The 22,745-nt window shown below is 44.9% G+C and overlaps 2 protein-coding genes across 5 annotated transcripts in view; one reads left to right on the top strand and one right to left on the bottom strand.

The window, feature by feature from the left end:
• Nucleotides 1-881: 881 nt before the first annotated feature.
• Nucleotides 882-5,560, bottom strand: POLR2L (RNA polymerase II, I and III subunit L). The gene is made up of 3 exons (XM_037401846.1): nt 5,437-5,560; nt 4,912-5,013; nt 882-1,344 (listed from the first exon to the last, which is right to left on the bottom strand). Exons 2-3 carry the CDS (start codon nt 5,004-5,006, stop codon nt 1,236-1,238), a joined length of 204 nt encoding a protein of 67 aa, XP_037257743.1. The 5' UTR covers nt 5,007-5,013; nt 5,437-5,560; the 3' UTR covers nt 882-1,235.
• Nucleotides 5,561-5,682: 122 nt separating this feature from the next.
• Nucleotides 5,683-22,745, top strand: part of TSPAN4 (tetraspanin 4) — a 443,813-nt gene continuing 426,750 nt past the window's right edge. For all 4 annotated transcript variants that reach the window (XM_037401841.1, XM_037401844.1, XM_037401843.1 and 1 more), the window contains exon 1: nt 5,683-5,804. The gene's annotated coding sequence lies outside the window, so the exon portion shown is untranslated. The remainder of the gene's footprint in view (nt 5,805-22,745) is intronic.

Raw genomic sequence — 22,745 nt, 5'->3', positions numbered from 1 at the left:
TTCTACAAGGCTGCTGTAACGATGGTTTGTCCTACATTTACATATGGACCGATGCTGCACTTAAAACAGAATCCTGAGCGTGCACAGATGTAGAAATTTGCCTCTATTTTCAGGTGAGGTGGGTGTGTCTGCCTGGGCATACGCCACCCGGAACGATGCGTTTTCTGGCTGTCAGAGAACAGCCTGAAACACGGTCCAGCTTTCAAGCCAATATACAGCAGGAAGGGGAGATCTTTCGGCAGGATCAGTGCCGCTCCCTCAGTGCAGGTAACCTTCACAAGCCTTGCATGTACAGCTGACCTCTCAGTGTTTCATGCCACCACAAGAGTGCAGAGCATTCCATCTGGCCAGGCAGTACCACACCACACGCGCAGCACAACACGAAGCCAACGAAATGACTAACAAGTGGAAAGCTCGCATGTGTACCAGCTACAGCGCGGTGCAGGTGCTTGGCAAGATCAAGACTTTGATCCTGTTCACACCAGCGTGCGTAAATTCTCACATCCAGTGCTTTCCATGGGAACACTCATACATGTTTTACCTAAATGAAGGGTACTGCACCATCTGATTCACTGTTTTTTATAATACAGCAGCCCCAGTGTTATATAAGAATTGGGGTAGAGACCACAAGTTAACTGCAGTGGAAGTAACTCTGCTAGCTCCAGCAGCTCCAAGGAGTCATGCCTCGTTCCGACCAAACTCACCCACTTCCCTGCCGCTGGAACCCTGAGCTTCTGTCCCATGTTTCTAACCCTCTTCCCTGACTAGCACAAAACAGTGAACTGATTACTTGGTAGTACGCCTAACCTCAAAGTAACCAGCACCAGCAAATGGCAAGATCCAAGCACATACTTAGCACTAACCGGAAACAGCAGGAAGGCTACAGGGAAAGACCTCCTTTATTTCAACATTTTTATGGAATATAATAAATTTTCTACATGAAAAGCATTTATTTTTGCTGGCAGAAGCATCTAAAAGTTCACAAAGCTCCAAACAAATTTAAAAAGAAGCATCCAAACTTTTAATTTAATCTTCAAATCTTGGTTAAGCAGACTTCATCCTTCCTTTGTTTCCTTGAAAGAGGTTAGTGGCTGGGAGCAGTATTTTCTCCAGAAGGCAAACATCTCTCAGCGGTTGCACTACAGGTGGCTTTCATCCTTTACTGCCTGAAGACCAGTTTCAAGTAGAATTAGAGATACGTTCCACATGGCTTGCAGCATGGTACTTTTAAAATCTTATTTCTCCAGGGGTGCATAATTCAAAAGCTTCTCAATCAGATCCACATGGGCTAGAAGCATTCTGCGGCAGCAGTATCTCTTCAAACCAAGGGCATCCAGGGCATCTCTATTAACGAACAAGAACAATAATGAAAAAAAAAAAAAAAAAAAAAAAGGATGAAGTGAGTCAGAACCACTAAGCAACACACTGATTACTTCGAGCTTAATCAGAGACAAAAACTTGCTTGCAGTTCAAACGAAGAAACCAAAATTTAGCATGTGCTGTTAATGTTCTTTTCTGTTTACTGCTGTTGACAGTGTGTTTGCCTGTTCTCTGGCCTGCAGGAGCACAAGATCTTCTGCTGAAGGTGGTGCCCAGCTGACACAACTACCAAACTTTCTGAGGTAAGTCTGCAGAAGTCCCACCCATAGGAACAGAACCATAACAGACTAACTCTTATGAATTTCCTCTTCCAAACTACGTGACTCGTGAGGGTAGTTCCTTTCATTTGGTCATGAAACAGCAAGGTTAAATGAGATGCAAGCCTTTTGGTTTTGGAAATAAATTTTTTGTCTTCCCAGCTGGAGAGACTTGAAATATGGTACATTTCTAACCTCACTTACTTAGTTACAGTAACTGTCTTCCTTTTACAAACACCAGTCTGTAGAAAAGAAAGGAGCTGAGCTGATTTGGTTAAAGATAGATCTGATCAATCAAGAGTAGCAACAGGAACACAGTTCTGAAACATGGGAAGTAATTTCCACTCTTAAAATCCTGGACAGTCCGTAATTACTGGTGCTGGCTACAGTTCCTGTTAGTTGTATGGTAGAAGACAGCACGAAGGCACTAGACAGTCTCTTGACTCAGGAATAAGGAATAACATCTCTAAGCACCATTATAACATGCTTCTGTAAACTGAGGGTGATACCTGCCTACTTCACAAGATAAATGTGTGATCTAACCGATGATAAAAGGGTGAGAGATATACAGAAACTAAAATAACTACCCCACATACGGACGGGATGCTAACTCTGAGGAAGGCTAAAATCCTTTCCAGCTCCAATGTAAGGCAGCATTCAGTTATACAACCTGTTCCCCACAAATACACAAATAAGGATCTGCAGACTGCTCAACAAGAAATTTGTAGTTTACAGTCTTTCCACTTAATTCCTTCTGAGTGACTACTCGAGATTCTTATGGTTGGGTAGAGAACGTATGAGTCACCCTCGCCTAAACCACTGTATCCATCTCCTATGGCTATCACTATCAGAGCTCTCACAGGTAAGTGACACTATCCAAGCTCTTCAGCACCAACCTATTAGCCATAGAGCCAGTCTGACACTCCTTCAAAATTTGACATTCATGAAATACGACTGATCTCAGGTCTCTAGATCTATATGATGCCATACAACAACCCAGCATTTGCTTAAAACACAAGTAATTTCCTGAAACCTGTAATTCTGCTGTAGGAAGAAGCTGACAGATACTTTTCTAAAGTGCAAATGACTGAAAGGAAGCCTCTGCAAAGCTGGACTTGTTTGGTGTCAAGTAGTGCAGTCTGACTGCATGGAGTCAAACTCCAGCAGCTTCTCTGGTGATGTCAGTTAGTCCTTGTACCTATCAACAGTTCTTCAAGGGCTTAAATAGCAGGGCTATTTATTTTAGGGCTAGCACTTGCAAAAGTTAAAAGTATATGAATGTGTATTTTTTAAAAAAGAATGTTTATAAATAATATCACATGGTATCTAAACTTTCCAAAACACTTGAGAACAAAAGCATCTAATGTCTGTGGATAGTATAAGTTTTAAGGGCTATCTGAAAAGTTCTGAACTTTCAAATGCAGTTATCAGAGATGCAAAATACTAACATTAATCACAACTTTAGAATTCATACTATACATTTCTGCTAAAACAACTTCAATTGTATTTCCTTTTTCCTCCAGCTTCCAAGGACTTGTGGAAAGAGAGCAATTTTAAGGGACAAACATAAAGGTGTGGGTCTTTTTAACCACAAATTGTTTAGACGAGTTTCTCCCATTTTGTCCACCCATTTCTTAAGCCACCATTAACAGTGATTCTGACACTAGCCTGTAAGATTTTTAACTGTTCCATATCTGTAAACTCTGCTTTTGATCTTATCTTACAATACCATAACTGCATTACTTTGATCAGGCATCCCAGAATCACAACAGTGACCACAGCAATTGTTTTCAAGTGAGCATTTGTCAATAACAATGTACATCTTCCTGTTACATTCAAAAGCAGGGGAATAATGAAGACAGGAAAAATACTGAAATGTAATACTTGGAAAGTAAGTCAGAAGTGCTACCAGAATACCTCTGATGAAATTTCAGTATTAGTGATAAATGATTAGCAACCCGTATTATTTTAAAGATTTTAACCTCACAAATGAAAGAAAAATTATTTGTTTTTTTGTCGGAACTTTCCAAATACCTTTAGCTTAGCAGCTGCGGTATTCTACTCAACTATGTTTTACAGGTTCTGGCATGTAAATGCACTCTAAAACGGCTACTCACAGAAATAATGAGATTTAGGAGAAGTACTGAATGATTTTCACTGGACAGTTTTTAAAGAAACTGATAACATGGTGGCGGGACAGGGCATCTTTCCCCTGCAAACTCCACACCAACAGTGAGAAGCACAGAGAGTAATCCCAACTGCCTACAAGTTTAGATGAACCTCAAAACCCAAAGCCTTCCTTTTCTGTTTGTTCTGTGCTCCACTGTTCAACATTTGACAAAACAGTATCCTAAACCATAAGAATGTTTTCAGATTTACTCTAGATAAAAAAGCAGTGAAATCTGTGTTGTTAATGTACATTCTTCTGATAGGTTTTTAAATGGACTTATATCTATGAACTATTAGTAACCCTAACCATTTGAATGCAAAGCAAATACTCTTTTCTTTCTACTTAATAGTTTCAGCATCACTTTGGGAAGTCTCAGACTTCTAACATTTCTTCAAGTGGCAAAGATCTGTGGGTTGTTTTTCCCTTCCATACTTAAATTGGATGACAACGTAAATATTTCTCAAAAGTCACCTTCTCAAACCCTTCTGAAGTAGTCCCACCACAGCCAGAACCTCCTTGAACTATTAAAAGACAATTCTGGCTACGCAAAGCATGCATAACCCGCTTAAAATAGACTTGTTAGGACTACCAGTCAGTTATCTAGAGCCATTAAACTTCCCCTTCCCCCCAGCAAAGCAGTGCTTTCAAATAAGGTTAGCAATTCTGGGCAGCGAACATGAAATGCTTTTCGGAAAACCTAAAAGGGGTATACATTGTTAACAACGGCAGTTACTTTTTACACTTGTAACTTTTTCTTTCTCTACCCTTTGAAAAACCCACATTAGCATAAAAGTTGACAGTACTGTTTGTTTCTTTCCTTCCCGTCCCATACAGAGTTAAATATTTGAGACTGTTTTGGGTATAAAGGTTATGACTTGGCAACTTCCATACTCCTACCCAGAAAGATTCAGTAGGGAATCACGCAGTATTTCCTTATCCATTATAATTTCTAATCTCTGGTTACATAGTTCGCCTCAGAATGTACCTGTGGTTTTTAGCCTGGGCACAGCTAGTTCCTAGAGCTGTGATGCTGCACTTAATTATCTTACACGCTGTACAATTCCATCTAAAACCTGAGTGAAAGGACACACAAGTAATACCCACCCTTCTGTGTATTCTGCTTGCAGAAGGCCCAGGTAGGCTTCCCACTTGTTCCCAACTATTTTGCCGCACGTGAAACATCTGACTGGGATGATCATTTCTGCACTGTAACATTAAAAACCAACAGTATCACACAAGGCAAAGTGAACAAACACCGCGCTCACGGAGCGCCACGAGAAGCCCGGCCCCCCCTCGGGCCGCACGGCAGCGAGGGACGGGCCCCCGGCTGGGCCGCGGCCCGGGTGGCGCCTTCCCCCGGGGCCGGGGCAGCGGGGCCCAGCGGAACCACAGGCCGGGCACTGTGCGCCCGGGCGGGCCCGCGGGGGGTCACACTGCCCGCGGCCTGCAAACGGACGGGCCTGGTGGCCGCGGGGCCGGGGAGCCCGCGGCAGGGGCCGGGGCCGAGGCCGAGGCCTCGCTCACGGGCCAGGCCTCCCCGGAGGAAGGCGGCCCCGGCCCTCCTGCCGGCTCCTCGCCGCCGTGCCGGGGCAGCTCCCGCGGGGCCGCGGCCCCTCAGGCGATTCCTACCGTAACGGCTCCTCCGCGCTGCCGTGACGGCCACCGGGTCGCTACCAGTGGGGGAGGCGGGGGGGAAAGGCGCCCCAGTCCCCCCCCCGCTCCTACGCAGGCGGCGGGGTGGTAGCGGCCAGGCGTACGGCGTCCCGCGCGGCTCAAGAGAGCGCGGGCGGGGCGGGCTGGGTTCGCGTTTCGCGTGCGGCGCGCTGAGTGGCAGCTGGGGCGCCGGGAGCGCGGAGCGGCGGCACCGGCGGCGGGAGCGACCGAGCGCGGCGCCCGCCCCTGCTCCTCCTTCTCCTCCCTCGTTCCCCGGCGGGTGGGCACTTGTTGCACTGTGAGAGGGGCTTCTGCAGCGACGAGACTCCTCACCCCACCCTGAGGTACCGCAGCCGTCCGGGGCGGGAAGCGCAACTGGTGGTTGCAGCCCAGCAGCCGCCGAGCGCTGCCCGGCGGGGAGCGCTGCGAGACGGAGCCGGGGCGCCCCGCAGCAGCCCGCCCGCCAGCCCGCTCCCTCAGGGGAGCCGGTGCAGGTGGCGCCCGCGGTCGGGGAGCCGGTGCCCGCGGCGGGCAGAGTCCCGCGCCGCGCCTGAGGGGTGGCTGGGCGGACGTGAGGCGGGGATGGGGACCCCCCCCGGGGCTGGGGGACGCCGGCGGGCGGCTCGCTCCGCGGTTCCCGTCCTCACAGCTCTGAGGGATCGACGCGCCCGCGCCCGGGGCTTCTGTCCGCGCTCGGCGGCGGGAGCGGCTGCCGCCCGCCCTGAGGGGTGGTTATTATCGTTCTTATTAATTATTTATTTATCTATTTATTTTACCCCCTCCCACGTCGTTCCGCACAGCCCGGACAGCGTTTATTCCTTTAGAATGCGAACTCGAATCCCAGCCGAGTTGTGGGCGCTCTCTTGGCTGCCGAGAGTTTTGGGTTTTTTTTTTTTTATTATTTATTAAAAATAAAAACCACAACTCTGGGGTTAGGTTGGATTTGAAGCTGTGCTACTTAATTTCTAACCTTGCTCTTGCCTTGCCGTGACCCCTGCACGGCTGCCGTGACACTGGAGCGGTTGAACGGTCCGTGTCCCGCCCCGGCCGCTCCCCGCTGCCCCCGGGGTGCTGCCCGCCCCAGCAGCATCGATCTCCCCGGTACCTGAGGGACGGGGGATGCTCCCCTGGCTCGGGAGGCGATCAACCGATTATATGGGGTGCCCCTGAGCCAGGGAGGTTTGGGAGCAGAGGATAACACATCTTGAAACTATAGGCTTGTATCCCGTTAACCTGAGGCCGGGGGAAGCGTTAGGCATAGGCTGTGTGCATCCAGCAAAGGGAATCGTGCTGTGATGGCTATGAACTTCAGGGACAGATGCTGCTTTTCTGGAGGCTCTGGGGTGAAGCATTAGTCTGAACACTGTCAGTCCCTACTGTTCTCTTGTTATGACGCTAGGATTATGCTAATTGTCCTTGGGCAGAGCAGAAATTCTCCAAGTGTTTTATTTTCCTGCTAAAGTATCTGTGAGTTGATACAGTGCACAGTGCAGAGCCATTACTGTCAGACATATAAATAATTGTGTCTTAATGCACAGCTTATGTTAATATGTCTTTCGTGACTATTTTTTGAACGACTGGATTATTGACCCTCTGCACAGAAATGCCAGACTTCGCTTGAACTGTAAAAGAGCAAATAGTTTTGTTTCAACAAATAAGGTTTGAGGCTGTTTGAAAGCATTTTTACAATTCTGATCGCTAGTGAAAAGACAGTAATTTTTGCAGTCCCAGGAACAATTATACACAGTTGTGAGGGGAGCAAATTGACTTGGCTTGGAGGGTAGATGAACCTCCTGCGATCTCTAGATTATCATCATTATTGTTATTGTAGGCCAGTGGGAGCCAAACTGTGCATTTTCTTTTTCTCCTTTGATTTCTTTTTTTGGGGGGGGTGGGGTGGGGTTTTGAGAATGTGGAGACTGTGATTTGATGCATTTTCAGCACCAGGGCTCCAAAGTAATTTTCTTACTGAATTGTGCGGTGAAAAGCATTTGTGTTTAGAGATGGAAGTTTGCAATTGGAAGTGAGAAAGAGGGGCTGTCACAGGGGCTTCATGGCAGAGACACATCATTAGATGTAGGTTAGCATCACAGAGCTGTCTTGTGGAAATGTGCTTGCTTATTTCTTGAAAACAAACCTAAATTTTAACTTTCAGACCTAGTCCTCTTATCTGACTTTGCTTAGCATCTTTTTTTCAAAGAAAAGTTTACTTCGCTTGTCCTCACAATATTACTTTAACTTTGTTATGTCTCTTCTGGATAACCTGCTTTGGCTGGGTGATGGGCTTAATGAACTAATAGGTCTTTTATGGCTGTAGCTTCTTTGATCCTAGAAAATGTAAGGATTTTTATGATCTGTGACCTGGAGAGACTGCTACATACTAAGAACATTCCCTGCTCAACTTCATGTATCCCTTGCTTAATCTGTCCCTTTGCCAAGCTACAGAAGTCTGTTTAAAAGAGTTGGGGGCTGTGTGTGTGGGGATATGCGCACATGTGACTGTTAAGAATCAGTGAGTGTTTTATGGGCTGTAGCTTGTGTTGGTTAGGGTGAGCCTGCAGAGTGGGCCACTTGTGGCATGCCACTTTTCAGCTCTTTCAGGTGAGCTGGGTACTGCTGACACTCAGCTGTTGCAGTTTAGTAATTAGTCAGATTTGGTCTCCTCAACTCCTCTTCTGAAGAGGACTGGAAGAATTGGAGAATTAGATCTGTTTCTTGCAATTCCTCTTCAAAGGATGCTTAATCGGTCCTATCTCCTAGAACTGCATGGGTTTTTCTCGCGGTAGGTTCTTGTACCATTTCTGGCCTCTTGCCACTTTCAGCAAGCAGCAGTCCCCAAACTGCTGATCCTTTGGGCCTGTGGGCAGCCTGGTGGTCAGCAAACGCATCAGAGTGCTCCTCAGCTTTGAGCAGAAGAGGGTTCCCTAGAACTAATCACATTTGAAGTAAGTTTGAGAATTGTGGACTGCTTTTCTGGTGTGCTTCTGGAGCAGCTTGTGTCATGTAAGCTTTTGCTGTGGGGCATTGCAGATAATATATCCCACTTCCCGGTTAATGTGGTGCAGGGCTGCTTCCTGTGATCTGAACAACTTTGGAAAGCTGACAGTGTTCTGTCCCACCGTCGCTGTTGGGTTGAGGCTTGTTCTTGGCATTTTTTTGTGTGGATTTAGACCACATGCAGCTAGGTGTGACTGTTCTATGGCATTGTTAGTGATGACTGCTGAAATCCTAGATTAGTGACTAAGGAGTAGATCCAGCTTCCTATTCTCCCATCCACAAAATGTAATGGAAAATATTGCTGCTTGTTTAAAAAAAAAACAACCAACAAAAACCACCAGAAAAAGTCAGTTAACTGACCTGACTGACTGAACTACTCTTAAAATACTTTTATAGCTTGAGTGGCTGTATGACCTCCTGCAGCTCATGTTGGCAGATTGTGTCTTTTGTGACCTTGTCCCTGTAATTAGGGCTGTAGAAAGGAGCCGTGGGATCTCTGCATTTGTACTGGTAGCGTGAGAAACCAGTGGCTGAGGTTGGTTTTTTTTTTTTTTTTTTTTTACTTTGTGGGTTACAGCAGGTCAAGTTTAGGTGTGCACCCTCACGAGTCTGGGGTCTTCACCTTTCACTACTTTTTATCTGCTGTTGTCGTTTGCCTTCTTCGGACTGCAAACATGGAGAATAGCCAGAACTGAAGACTTGGGTATTCTAAAATCTGATTTGCCAGTTGCGTTCAAGGATTGTGAATTGTTATTTAAATTCAGGACTTCTTAGGAGAGCTTTTCAGTGAAGGATTGTTTCAGTACTAGTGATTGTGACTTGCAGCTTTCTACAAACCTGTGGGTAGCCCTGTTGGCTCTGTGTGGAGTTAAAAGTTGTTTCCTATTGCTTCCTGTGGTCGTTTAGAGAAAGAATGTTACCAGTTTTCAAGCCATCTCTGACTAACACCTCACAATCCTGTGCATGATTGGAAAAGTTCATGGTACTGTAGTCAGTGTTGTACTCCTTGGATCTCAACAGAGCTAGAGAGAGAAGAACCCTAAGAGAGAAAGGCTTGCATGAATCTCAAAATGAGTGATTAAACAGGACATTAGCCAGGAACTGAAATGTGACATGGAAACATTAAGAAATAAATATGTAGCAGTAGAGAGCCAGAGTGAGAGGGGAAGATAAAACAACCACCATGCCCCACACTCCATGTGCAAGACAAATCTTGGCTATTGTTTTCTCAGGCACATTTGCCACTCCAGGTTTATTAAATCCTGCAGATTTACTGTTGGGCTTTCTCTAGTCCTGCCTGGTTAACTACTCAGAAGTGTGTCATTATCCCGTTCCACACAAGGGAAAGAAAAGTGGCTTTCTAGTTAGCTAGCATGACTTTGGAAGGACTTCCCTCCTTTCCCTCTAAAGCTTGTAGGAGCAAAGACTAAGCTGGAACCTTGTTTCCTTTCCTCTTGATTTTTTTTTTTTTTTTTTTGTGGGGGTGGCTTTCTGCCCCATTATGTGCCTCCCCCCCCCCCCCCCCCAACTGGATGTAGCTTTACATGTGATGGTAGGGAGGTGGAGAAAGCCAAGAAAGAGAGGCAAGGACAATGGAAGGAGGAAAGACTTGTCTAATTCTGTAGAGCTCTGTGTTGTTTAGTTGCCCTGCATGCTATTTAATAGCTGCTCAGGCCGCTGGATTTAGCGAAACAAATACAGAAGCTGCTAAACCAGTAGAAATGAAGAGAAACCTCTCTAAGCTGGGGATGTGACTGCAGCTTCACTGTAATACCAGACAAGCCTGATGCTGCTGATTTCATTAAAAGCAACATTTGGGGCCTCAAAGCAGGGTTTAATACTTGCTATATATTTTTTTAAATATGCTGACCTTATCTGGTAAGCCTGTAATATTTGTTGCAATGAAGAGCAGCTGCTGCATAAATACATATAATATCAGTTGCCAATTCTGAAAGCTGTGCTGAGACTGTGACTTGTTTGAAGTGGGGTTGCTATTAAAAGGCAGGTGGCAGGATGTTTATTTTACACCTTGTTAATTGCTTGTTTTTCCTGCTGTAATTGGCTTCCTAATGGGGGCAGAATGCACTTGGTTTTGCACACAAAGCTTCATTAGTGACAACCGATGGAAAGGATTCAGAGGGTGGGATTTATATGAAATTATATATATATTGAGTAACAGATGTCTCTGCTAAATAGAGTGTTCGAGGAAGTCCCATAGATGTGTCTAAAAATGCAAGTGTTTTCCCATAAAGCTATTTAAGGTGTCTTTGTGTTAGATGTAAAGATCGCTGCCTATTACTTGAAAAGAGGGCAGAGGCTTTATCTTGCTATTTCTGTGGGGCAGAGACTTTGTTCTGTTTCTCTGGACAGCAGTTAGGATGCTGGGTAGTGTGTATATGTATTTATAAAGATAGTTCTGATCTCTGTGGCATATCTAGCGGTTGCCTGTGCTAACAAACTGGGAGTGGATGGTGAGCTGTGGTGGTGTTTTTTTTTTTTTTTTTTAAAGATTTATGGAGCCTTCCCTGCTGCTTGTGTATGTTAGTGCTATTTCAGGTGTCCTCCCACTTGCACTGGGTAGGACATAGCTACAGAGAAGTATAGCTGGACCATCTGTAGTTTCAGAGTGATCCTAGTTGCGCTTAGAAGTGAGAGGTGAGGTGTTCTGGCTTCGGGGGGTGGGTGCTCCACAAAGGCAGTTCTTATTTTAATAATGACTTTTGGTTTTATGTGGTGTAAGAGACTGGTTGAAGAATTGTCCATTGATGGTCATCACGATGATAATCAGACACCACTGTATCTGATGCAGTGAACAGAGTTTTGCACTGTTCAGTTTGATGTGCTGTTGTTCCTGTAGAGGTAGCTGTAGGTGGCAGGTGAGCGTAGTTTTGTGTGTGTGTGTAAATGTATATGAAATTAACAATGAAAAGATAGCCTTTTGTGGAGATGGCTTGTCATCCTTGCATCTTTTAACTTCCCTACACCTCCTCTCCCCTCTTCTTTTTAGCACTGAGATGGGATTGAAAAAAAACACTGGTCTACTCCCTCACTTCTCTGCTTCTTTACATGTCAGCATTTAACTAGTTTAGGACTGGTTTTATCTGTCATGTTTGTTTTCAGTAAGATCACTTCAAGGCAAAAGTATAATGTTTGCCAGTCTTGGGTTGACATATTTTATAAGAAAAAACCTTTATTGCATGCATATATCATGGCCTAATTGACTGTTTAATTTATTTTTTTTTTTGGGGGGGTGGTGGTGGTGGTGGCAGAAGTGGTATCCTGAGGCAGCATTTTAATTGGAAAGATCACAGGATCTGCCCATCAGTTCTGCTCTTCCATGGAAATGTCCTCAGATGACAGAATAATCCCCTTTCTTGGGATAATACTTCTCATTTCAGCAGAAATTTTCCTTCCAGAGTAAAGGATGGACTGTGAAGCTGAAGTGAGACAAGGACTTGTCAGTTGTTAATGCTTGAATGGAAGAGCCCCAAGTTGTTGTTCTTCCGTGGTGAAACCACTATGTGCATTCCCATTGCGCTCATGGCAGTGCTTTTGTCTCTGGTGTACTTCCTGTCTTTGGCTGAGAATTTTTTTTCTCTGGGTGTATGAGCAGGTCATCTTCTGTCAAGATTTATCTCTATTTAAAGAGACTGCAGCAAGCCAGTCCTCTTGTAGTAGTTTGCCCTGGCATCTATGAGTCTCTGAACTCCAGGGAAAAGGAATGGGGGATTTTCTAACTTAGTTTTGAAATCTTATCTCTGAAGATCTTACAAGTGATGATGGATGCATTAGGAACAAAGAACTAAAGAGCAGGCTCTGCTGAAGGCTATCCTTTGGGCCTTTTGGGGATGTGTATGTCTGTGTTTGAGCTTGGTGCCTGGGCTTTTCCTTCCATCTGTCTTCTGGCTGGTTTTGTGTCTTGCAAGCTTTCATGGGAGTGGGAATAAAAGGTGGTTGTTTTAAGCAGGAGCAAAGATCCATCTTGCTGAGTAGTTAGTCTCTGACAGTGGCCAGGAGTGGCTATTTAAGGAAAGCAGGTAAGCCTGAAGCAAGACTGTGGTAGTAATACAGTGGGATGCCTGCAGTTTCTTTCATGGAAGTCTGTAATTGTAGCCTTGTTCCAGAACTGACCAGGTAGGGAAGAAAATGTAGTTTTTCCTGATAAAACCCATTTATCTAGCTTAGGCATGTCAGCCTGTTGTGTCCATATTCAGGTGCTGTGTGGAAGCTGGATGTCCTAAACCAGCTCTGAAGCTGCCCCTGCTGTGTGCTACATCCTGGTGAAAAACAGCTGTTTCTGGAAAATTCCCAGTGTTTGGGGCCTCCAGCTTGGATGTGGGGAGGAGGAAGAGTCAATGCACAGAATATCATGTTATCGCTCAGATGAGTGGGCTGCAATGCACCTATCGTTGTGCCATCCACAGGGAATGTTCCACTGCTTTGTTTATTGAGCTGCTGTTTTTAAAATTAAAAACAGCCAAATGTTTCATAAAATATTAAGAGGCACTGCTTTAGCGTGTCTCATCAGATTAAGTATGTCACATTGTCTGTCCTTAGGGTGATGAAGCCAATCAGCTTGGCTGTTCTCTCACCTTAAGGATGCATTAAGGTGACATGCTTCATCTCACAAGGGATGCTGAAGCTATCACACTGCAGAACTGGTAACTGTAGGGGTCCTGCACTTTAACTGTGGGTACTCAAATGAAATTCTGCAGAAGCAATAGTTTGCTTTGTTACGAGTGAATTCGTTTTTTGTTAGAGAAGTGCTTTTTGAAAAAAAAAATCGAGGTAATACAGTGGTAGACACATGCACAGTGTCTGCTCTGCAGGAAAGAAAGGAATTATGGCATGTTTTGTATGAAAGACCCAGAACTTTTACATTTCAGTGGGTAAAGGGGAAGAAGCCTCTAAATTCCTCGAACATTCTTTGTGGGTATGGATTTTAAAGCAGTATTGCTTGCAGGTGAATTTTTTTCATTCAAGAGCCAGTTCTGGCTTTTTAAACATGACACAGTGTCACTGGAGTAGCAGAGGGCTGGGAAACTGGGGGTGTGGTAGCCCCAGGACTGGAAAGCTGAGGGAGGCTCTCCAGCTTGCTGCAGAGAAGCCCGAAGGCCTGCACGCTGGTGAAACATTGTATGTTGGAGCTGGGACTGAGCTGTGGAGAGCTAGGTTTCACTGGGATTTCTGCCATCTCTTGCCTCCACCTGGCAGTTCTAGCACTCTTCAGCATGTGTACAGTACTTGGGAATGCTGCAACATACCAGGTTAAATAGTCACAAAGTTTTAATAAACTCAAGATACAAGACTGGATTGGCTTCTGAATGTCCTGGTTGTTCTTGCTTGTGTTGCCTCTTTAAACTCAGTAAGTAATGGCACAGGTGGCATATTACTTACTCTTGTGTTCCCACTGCACACAGCTAAATCACACACACGTGCGCACCAGGGAGCAGTTTTTCAGGAGTCTGTTCTGAAGGGCAGCAGTTCCTTTGTGTGATCTGATATGCTGCTGCTGCTGCTTTGCTTGGTGATGGTGTGAGGGAATAATAAAGTAAAGCCTTCAATCATATGACCTGATCTGGGTGGGTTGTCTGTAGTGATTGATACGTCCACTCAGAACAATAAGCTGCTTGAGCTGTGCCCAGGGACTGGTGAGTTTGGTTGGGGTTTTGCATTTGTTTTTGGCCTAAGTAAAAAGAACAGTGAGATCAAGGTTGCAGTTTTGTTTGCAGCTTGCCTTCAGATCCCTGCCTGATCTAAAATGGTACTTCACTGTATATACCTCTGCTCTCCCCAAAGCTATCTGGAGGGCATTTTTCCCATCTCCTCTAGGATATGCTGAGTATTTTGAGAACCCCCACGTTATTTTGATTCCTTAAATTAGCTCTTCCAAGTGGGCATGAAACAAATACATCTTTCCACCTTTTCATCCTTGCACCCCACTGGCCTGACGAGCAGCATGCTGAGCAAACAGACATGGGTTCTCTTCCCTAGGATGTCCCCCCAGCCAGGGATTTTTCCCACAGGCCTCTTGTATGACCTTGTCAAGCCGCTTCACTTCTTTTCTTGATTTATGACGTTTGCCATACTCAGTAGAGAAGCTAGAAAGCCGAATATTAAGAACACGCTTGTAGTCTGTGAAAGACAGCTTTTTCTGTTTGCGTGAAGAAACCTCTGAAGATGAATGTGTGTGTGTGGCTGCTTCTTAGCTCTGTAAATAACTGAATTGTGCAGTGGTTTATCTGTAACGTGGATGAATGTTAGCCATGAGCCGTGTTACACAAAGGATGCCACCTGTCTGCATCTGGGCCAGAGGTGTATTTGGATGTATCTGCACTTCTGCAAAGGAGATGTGTTTTTCTGCTTCTCTGTGGAGATACGTCCCCAGCGTGGGGTCTCAGTTTAAAGCAGAGATGCTCCATCTTCTCAAAATGCATGGTGAACAAATACACTTTTCCCTTTTGTCCTGCAGAACAAAATGGTATGTGGGTAAAGGAATGGCTTTCCCCCGAGCATATGTGCAGGTGCTTTATGGATTGAGGAAGGGTTTGTGGAGCATGGAAGAGCTATTGCTGCTGTAGAGAAGTGCCAGTTTGATGCTGTTTTTCAAGCATTCCTAGCTTCAGCCACAGTGGTAGTAGGCTAGGGTTGTGCTGCAGTGGCCCTGACGGTACTGCTACTGCCGCTTAGATGTTCTGCCTTTGTTAAAGTGAATCAGAACATCTGGAGGAAAGGGACTGTGGGATGACTAGGACTTTTCTGTCACATACACAAGAAGATTTCTTACTTGGAGAATGGATAATAGAATCCCTTTACATCAGAAAGCAAGAACTGCCCAGGAGATCCTGCTCCCCTGCTAGAGGTGAGGACACAGAGAGCCACACTCGCATGAAGAGGAGATTTCTTCATCTAGATGCAGTAGTAGGCTTGAGAAGCATTTGTTTCTGAAAGTTGTCTGGGATCTCTTACTGTTCTAGTGGGGTTTTTATGTTCCTTTGCTCTCTATCAGTAAATGACCATTCCATTTTGGCAGTGCCCTGCTGTTTAAATTATGGTTAGGACCAGTTTATTGTGGACCTGTTTAGCATCAGTTTTATTGCTTGCCTGCATTCCTGCTCTGCTGCGGGATCGTCATTGCAGTGCCTTTTGGGTATCCTCTTTGCTGTCAACTGGCTCGACTCCTAGGGCTTGAAAAGCTGTTTTGGGGATCCCTCTGGGAGCCGAAGGGAGTTATTGGAAAGAAGTCAAATTCTCATAAGTTCCTGAGAAAGCTGTCACAAGCCTTGTGGCTGCTGGGTTATTGCCAAGTCCTTTATTCATGGGACCCATTATGAGCCATTGCTAGACAATAATGGTTTTGGGTTCCTTTGTACTGTATTATGAAAGGAGAACCAGTTCTGGGCCATTGTTTTCACCAGTGTAAGAACCCACAAGATCCTCTATCAAAGCATTTACAGCTTAATCAGCCTTGTTTTCTGGCACCTTTTTTTAATTTTGTTTTTTACCCTAGGGTTCTTTTTTCCATGCACCTGGTTGCCCTGTTGCAGGTTCAGTCCTAGCAATGATTAATCCAGACTGCTTTTGCATCCTGTGGCCTTTGGCAACTGAAAGTCCCGTTTACCATGCGCAGTACTGATTCTAAGGGCAAGTGCTGCTGCGGATGAGCCAACTGTCCTCTACTGCTGCCTAAGCTACTTGTGGCTGTGAGGAAAATGGTTTTGATGACCCCTCGTTATGGTATTTCCCTAGTGCACCAACTCTATAGGTGCATACGCACGCACAGAGTGTACATGTTAACCCTGCCTTTGCCTGCTGGTGACTAGTTCTGTTGGGCAGGCTCTTGTATAAGTTGCAGAGTTGGTCTGCCCCTGCATATTCAACCCACATCCTCAAGACATTTGGCATTTTCTTTCCCCTTATATGCCTCTGCAGTGAAAAGGGTGAAAGTTGGAACTAGTTTATTTGCCTCATGAGTTTCCTTTATTTGCTGCTGGCTCGAGGCTTTGTCCTGCTTCATGGTGGACATGGTACAACCGAATTTTGAATAGCTATTGACGAAGTTTTAATTTCCCATGGGGAGGTTGGTACTCCACCCAAACAGCTTTCATTCTGTGAATGTCTGTCTTAGTGCAATTTTCTGTTTTTAGTTTAGTCCGATTGCCCTACACTCTAACCACTTAGTAAGAAAATGGGTTGATTAAAAAGTTATCCAGAATAGTATTGAAATGTCAAGAATGCACATTCAAGGTAATTTCAAATACTTAAATTTAAAATGAAATGTGTTGGTGCATTGAAATTGTTTGATACATCTCTCTGTTCAGGACTAAGCTGGGATGGAATCCAAACTAAACCATGCGAGATCCCTGGAGGGAAAAGTGCAATGCAAATTTGGAGGCAGAAAAGTCAGTCTGAGCTTTGGTTTGGCTTTGCCTTTGCAGTCTCTGAATGTGTGCCAGCTATGGATGAACAGCAGTAGGACAAATATTTAGGTGCTGCTGTACAGCCTATGGAAGCTTTTATTCAGTAGTATGCATTATAGGTTTCATACTAGATCTGAAAAATTGTGTTTCTGTCAGAACCCACACCACTTAATTTCAGCACAGTGTTCTGCCAGCCTTGAAACGTGCCTGCATTTGCTTGCAGAGAGCTTGCTTGGATGCAGGGTTTGGTTCCGTCTATTTCTTTTTTTCTTGGCTTGCCCTCTGCAGATACAATAATAATAAAAAGCCCCAGAGAAATCCTCTCCAAAATGTTGCTATTGGAGCTGATATATTGATGATTTCAGCAGTCGTTTAAGTTATTGGTGTTTGGGTTCTTTTGTTGTTGTTTATGTTTTTTAATTTGGCATTTCTCATTTTGATTTGAAGTATTTGAAGATTTACATATGATAGCACTACAATAGAGCTAAGCATTTGGTCAGCTGCACGGATATTGGCAAACAAGTCTGGGGACACGTTTCTGAGCCACAGTTTGGAAGAGCTGGGGTGTAAGGGACTGACTGAAAGCTGGAAGTATTTGGAAAAAAGAAGCTTTGCTGAAATCTGATACGCCAAGCTGCCTTAGTGTTTATAAAGTCTGAAAGGTCAGAGTGGACACAAGAAATTTGAGGGACTAGGGAGGAAGGAAGTCACAGGAGACGCAAAAAGCCGGGCTGGTATTCAGCACCTGTTGAGTGTTAAGTGCACGTGTGTGTGTGTGTGTGTGTGTGCAGATGATGAAAGCAGAGTGCAACTGTTAGTAGTTTCTAGATTTACTGTGGAACGGTTTGCATCACCCCAGACACACAGAGTTGCTGCTTGCTAGTCTGGACGTGAATAGTAATAGCTGCCTATGAGCTGTAATGTCAACAAGGATCACTGGAGTGCAATGAATCTGGTACTGTGCACCCAGCGCTCAGCCTGCAGCTTGTGCTGAGTGGCATGGATTGGACTGGGTGTAACAAGGAGGACATGATGTCAACAGGGTGGGAAGATCTGCTTGTGACTTTGTAAGGCAGACTGCTATGGAAATAGGAGGGAATGGGGAGCTGATAGTCATGAAGCCAAACCGGTTTTATTTTGACATAGCAGTACATGAATGATGGAGAACGAAGGCTGAAAATTCTGACTGTGGATGCTTCAGTTTATCATCAGAAGTCAAAGGTCTCTCTTGAAAGATTTCCTTCTAAGAAAGGACGCGTGTAATATGGATACTGTGTTATGTACATGTGTAAAAACTGCCTTTCACAGTGTCCTGCTGCTGCAGAGTGGATCAGACTGGCTCTCTTTCTCTGCTTATGCCAACGAAAATAAATTGTCCCATCGTAACTTGTGAGGAAAGCAGCGTTCTGTAATCCTGTGTACAAGGCCACCAGCCAACGGTGTCAAAACAAAGCCAGCCCTTCCTGCGGTGTTGGATGCTGCTTCTAGGCAGGGCAGGGAGGCAGCAAAGCTGTCACTTTTGCAACTTTCTTACTCGTGGCTACTGAAAGGGGCTCTTCTCTGAACTGTGAACAATGTGTTTTTCTTGGTGTGGCCCCCCCCCCCCCCCGTTACTTAAGACAGCCCTGTTGCTTCTGTCAGGGAAGGTGCTGTTTTCTTTTGCAGCATTTAGAACAGGAGAAGAGGCATTGCACATATGGTATTTTGTTCCAGACACTTTCTACAGCCCTCCCATTTTATTTCTGATCTGTTTTCTCTTCTTAAGAGCTTCACAGAGCAAAAGATGAGGCTCTAATGACGCAGGAGGAGGGAGAAGGAACCTTCCCTCCTAATTTTTTGCTGCTTATATGTGTCACTGGCAAAGTAGAACATGGGGTAAGCATCAGTGTCTCTGTATGCACAGCGTTGTGGAGCAAGTGCCTCAAATTTGAGTCATATCAGGGATAGATGAAAGGGGATTGCATGGACAGGGCTGAAGGAGGGGCAAATACTGGAAGCTGGAGCTCTGAGCAGCTGAGAGAAGAGGGCTGCAGCTGACCTAGCTCCGTCCCCTACCTGTTTCTTTTCTTGTGATAATTTTTTTGCCAATTCTGATAGCAGAGCACAAGAGCAGATGCAGAGTGTGATGTAAGGGGGCTAGCAGGATCCTGAAAGCTGCCTTCTGCTTGTGAGAAGACCTTGAGCCTTCCAAGCCTGTTTGTGCTCTCTCATTTCACACTTCCCATGTGCTGTTCTCAGTGATCAGCCTTGCCTCCTCTGTTTTCTCAGGTTTATACAGCTGCTGTGTCTGAGTTTTCCTGCAATACTTGGGATGTTTTCCTCACTTCCTCTCAGTATTCAGCGTGTGTATTAGGGTTGGGGGTGTCCTAACGTGAAATCTCCTTGTACTGTTCTCTTTGTCATCAGCCAGAGCGTGTATTCTGAGAACACCTACTGGTTATCAATAACGTTCACCTGTAGGTCAAACTTCTGCTAGAAGAGGGTTTATTTTATGGGATGTGAGAAGTGAGGTGCCCAGCAAGTCAGTGGAAGGAGCTATGGCTCAAATCCAGGTTGTGTTGACATATTGCATCCACTTGGCTAGCCGGTGTCCTGCTTTCATGCCTTTGTTGTTTCTCCACTGCATCTCAGTTGATACTTGGTTGAACACAAGTGAATTACTGTGGTGTTTCAGGGTTACTGGTGCTGCTGCATTTCTGAGCTTTCTGTCAGGAAATGAAACTATTCTGAAGTCTCTTACAGTAGAATGATCACAGTAAGGTCACCCATTCACACACTTGACCTATTACTTTTCCCTGATGTTTTTCCCTTGCTACATTATAGTTGCTCTTTCCAAAAAGTGCTGTTTCCATAGAAAAATGACAATTCAATTCTAAAAAATACGTAGTTGTCTTTGCTGGAACTTGGCTGAAGATGGCATTTGTCTTTGTACATGTGGTATGGGTTGTAAAGAGTTTGCCCTGCTATTTTCCAGAAGGAGCCACAAAGAAGCTTAGAATATGCATTTCTGTGTCTCTCCAGAGATTACTGTGTTTTCACCATTTACTTTTATCTGAATTGAGCATTGCTGCTCAGATTTAACAATAGTGCAGGCCAAGTGAGGGGAGCACAACATTAATTCTGTTTAGTTGGCCCTGTGTACACCAGCTGTCCCTAATACACTTTGTCTTGGATTCATGCCACTTAATTGACGGGTCTAAAACAAGAAGTGGAAAAATGCTTGTGTTTAGATGATGACTTCCACCCTCTGGTGGGAAGAGGTGTCCATCTCTCTCCGTTGACCTTAGAGGAAGCTGCCTATCATAATCCACTTAACTTGGATATTTCTTGAGTGCCTAAAGCTGCGTTGGATGGAGTCAAGCCTAGTGTTGGAGAGCTGATGCAAAATGCATGTGAGACCCATTGTGCATGCCACCTTTTACAGCTTGCTGCTACTTGGGTTAAAGGAAAGTCTACTTAAGCTTTTGTAGAGCTGCTAAAAGCTTGTTTCAAGTTAGATCTATTTTCCTTCGCTCTTTCTAGTATCGAGCCTGGTCCTATGCTACTAGTAACGTGAAGGGTGATGCCTTACTCTTGTTTTGTGCATGTATCTTGACTAGTTGTTGTGGGTCATTAAGTCTCCTTTAAGCCAGGGAGTGTAGGTGCTGCTGGCAAGGGTAGCAGCTCAACAAGGAGCATTTGGCTGCCATTTGACCTTCAGTGTGACATTCCACTTGCCCCTACCTCAGACTGCAGGGAATGGTTACCCCAACCCAGCCAGAGACCTCAAATAAGGCAGAATCTTGCCTGCAGGGACTTCCTCAGGAATTGCAGAGCACAGGAACAGCCAGAAGATGTCTGTAAAATCTACAGACACAGGTAAGGCTTGGTGTGAAAACTTGCAGATTCCTCCTTCTTTGAACTTTCTTGCTGTTTATCACTCATTCAGAATCTGGTCTCTCTCCTAGACCTCCCTATCCATTTCCACTCCAGTCAGAGCTGGAGGTGGGCAAAGTATCGTGTCAATCTGAGACAGTACTAAGTAAATGAACTGGGAGCATGCTGGGCCTCACCTTCCCACTAATTACAGGTGCTTGTGCTGTACAGTTCAAGCACTGGGTGCCTTTGGGCAATGCACAGCTCCAGGTAACCTCTCATCCCTAGAAAGCTGGTGCACTGCTTATGCTTGTTTTGGACTGTAGTTTGTGGCTGCAGTTTTGTTCTTGTTTTGAAGGGCATTGTGTTCCTTTCTAGGTTGGCCACTCGGAATGTGGCTTCCCTGCTCCTGAAAATGGAGTGGGGTAGCACTGTGGGCTGCAAGCAGGACCTGCCTTGTCCTGTTCAAAGGGCAGCAAATTCCCCAGCCTGATTTTGCTTTATTGCTCTTTCTGAACACCATACCTCTTTCATTGCACTGAGCTGTGCAGAAGGACTAAACGAAGAGAACATTAACACAGGAGGTTTGCTACCTTTCCCTAACTGATTGGCTTTTTTCTTTTTTCCTTAGCTTTGACAAGCTTACTCTTGCATGCACGCTCAAGTAGATAATTAATCTGTCTCTCAACAGGGCTCTGTTAGCCACAGTATTTTCTTCAATTCCATGGAAAGAGTTACTTTTTCATTATGATGTTGGAAGGGTAAAAGGCAGCCTATTCTCTATTTTAAAAATATCGTGATAGAAGGTAAAGCTTTCATTAAACATGCCTGGCTGAATTTATACACTGAAGTATTTGAACTGTAGCTAATATCTTTTGAAAGGGAAGGAAAAGAACACAGCTGTAATAGCCAGCATTTTGTGTTTGGATGATTGATCAGTAGTATTTTCAGTAGTATAGAAAAATAATTAATTCCTTCATAGATACAGGCCAGGAAAAAAACCAAAATATGAATGTCTGTCGCTGTAGGGCAGTTCTCCCCTTCTTTCTATATTACAATCATTTAGGAGTGTGGACATCTCAGTGGTTTGCAGGTGATGGTATCCATGTTGCAGCTTTCTTTGCTGTTTTTAACTTACCTGATAGAAGATTTGCAGTGTAATAGCTGGTGAAACAGCTGACTCGTACCAGGAGCTCTTTCCTGCTGACTTGGCTTTGAGTGGGTAACTGGTTAATGCTGAATGGTGTTTTGTCATTAAATAGGTAAAATAGCCAGCAGCTGGACACATTGTTTGGTCCCATCACTTGCTGCTGTGCTGTCTTAGACTTCAGCACACCTTTGTGGTGCATAAATGGTGAGGTAAGATTTTGCTGGACTCGGGCTGGGATTTGAGTCTACCTCAGGTAGCATTGGTAAGTTTTGGGGGCGGTCAGGACATTACTCACTCTGTGCTTTGCTGAGGGACATCTGGTGGAACAAGCCCTGGACCTGGGATTAACTGATTTTTAATAGATTTGTGGCAGTGATTGTAGTAAAATGAGTGAAGGTGGCTCTGCCATACTCAAGACTAAATAATAATTTAACTTTTTTCCTGAATTAGTTTGATGGCAGCGCTCAACTGCTGCAACAGATAGGAAAAACCCCCATACTGTGAATCAGCTGCTAGGTAATAACTTGCTAGAGCAGCATGCTTTACAATTGTATGGGAGCTGTAAGTTGTCTCGCTGTACAGACATAAAATAGTTCAGGTTAGCTGCTTGGTGGCTTGTGTACGGGGCTTAGGCTTGCAGCAACATAAACTGGAGCTCTGTTCATAAATGAAGCACGTAGCTGTGGTGTGTGGACAAGTGTCATGTTCATAGCTGGTCCTGCCAAAGATTCATTACAAAGTGTTACAAGTTGATAGGTAGAGACAGCCATAGTGTTTGGCATGGACAAATACCCCTGTTCTGGATACATGGGAGCGGTGGCTCTCTGCTTCCCTGACCATTTGGATATAGCATGGAGGTTCGC

The sequence above is a fragment of the Falco rusticolus genome, chromosome 10 (assembly GCF_015220075.1).
Source record: "Falco rusticolus isolate bFalRus1 chromosome 10, bFalRus1.pri, whole genome shotgun sequence".
In the NCBI taxonomy this organism is placed as follows: domain Eukaryota; kingdom Metazoa; phylum Chordata; class Aves; order Falconiformes; family Falconidae; genus Falco; species Falco rusticolus.
Note: the sequence above shows the minus strand (reverse complement) of the source record. Positions and strands in the feature narration are given on the sequence as shown.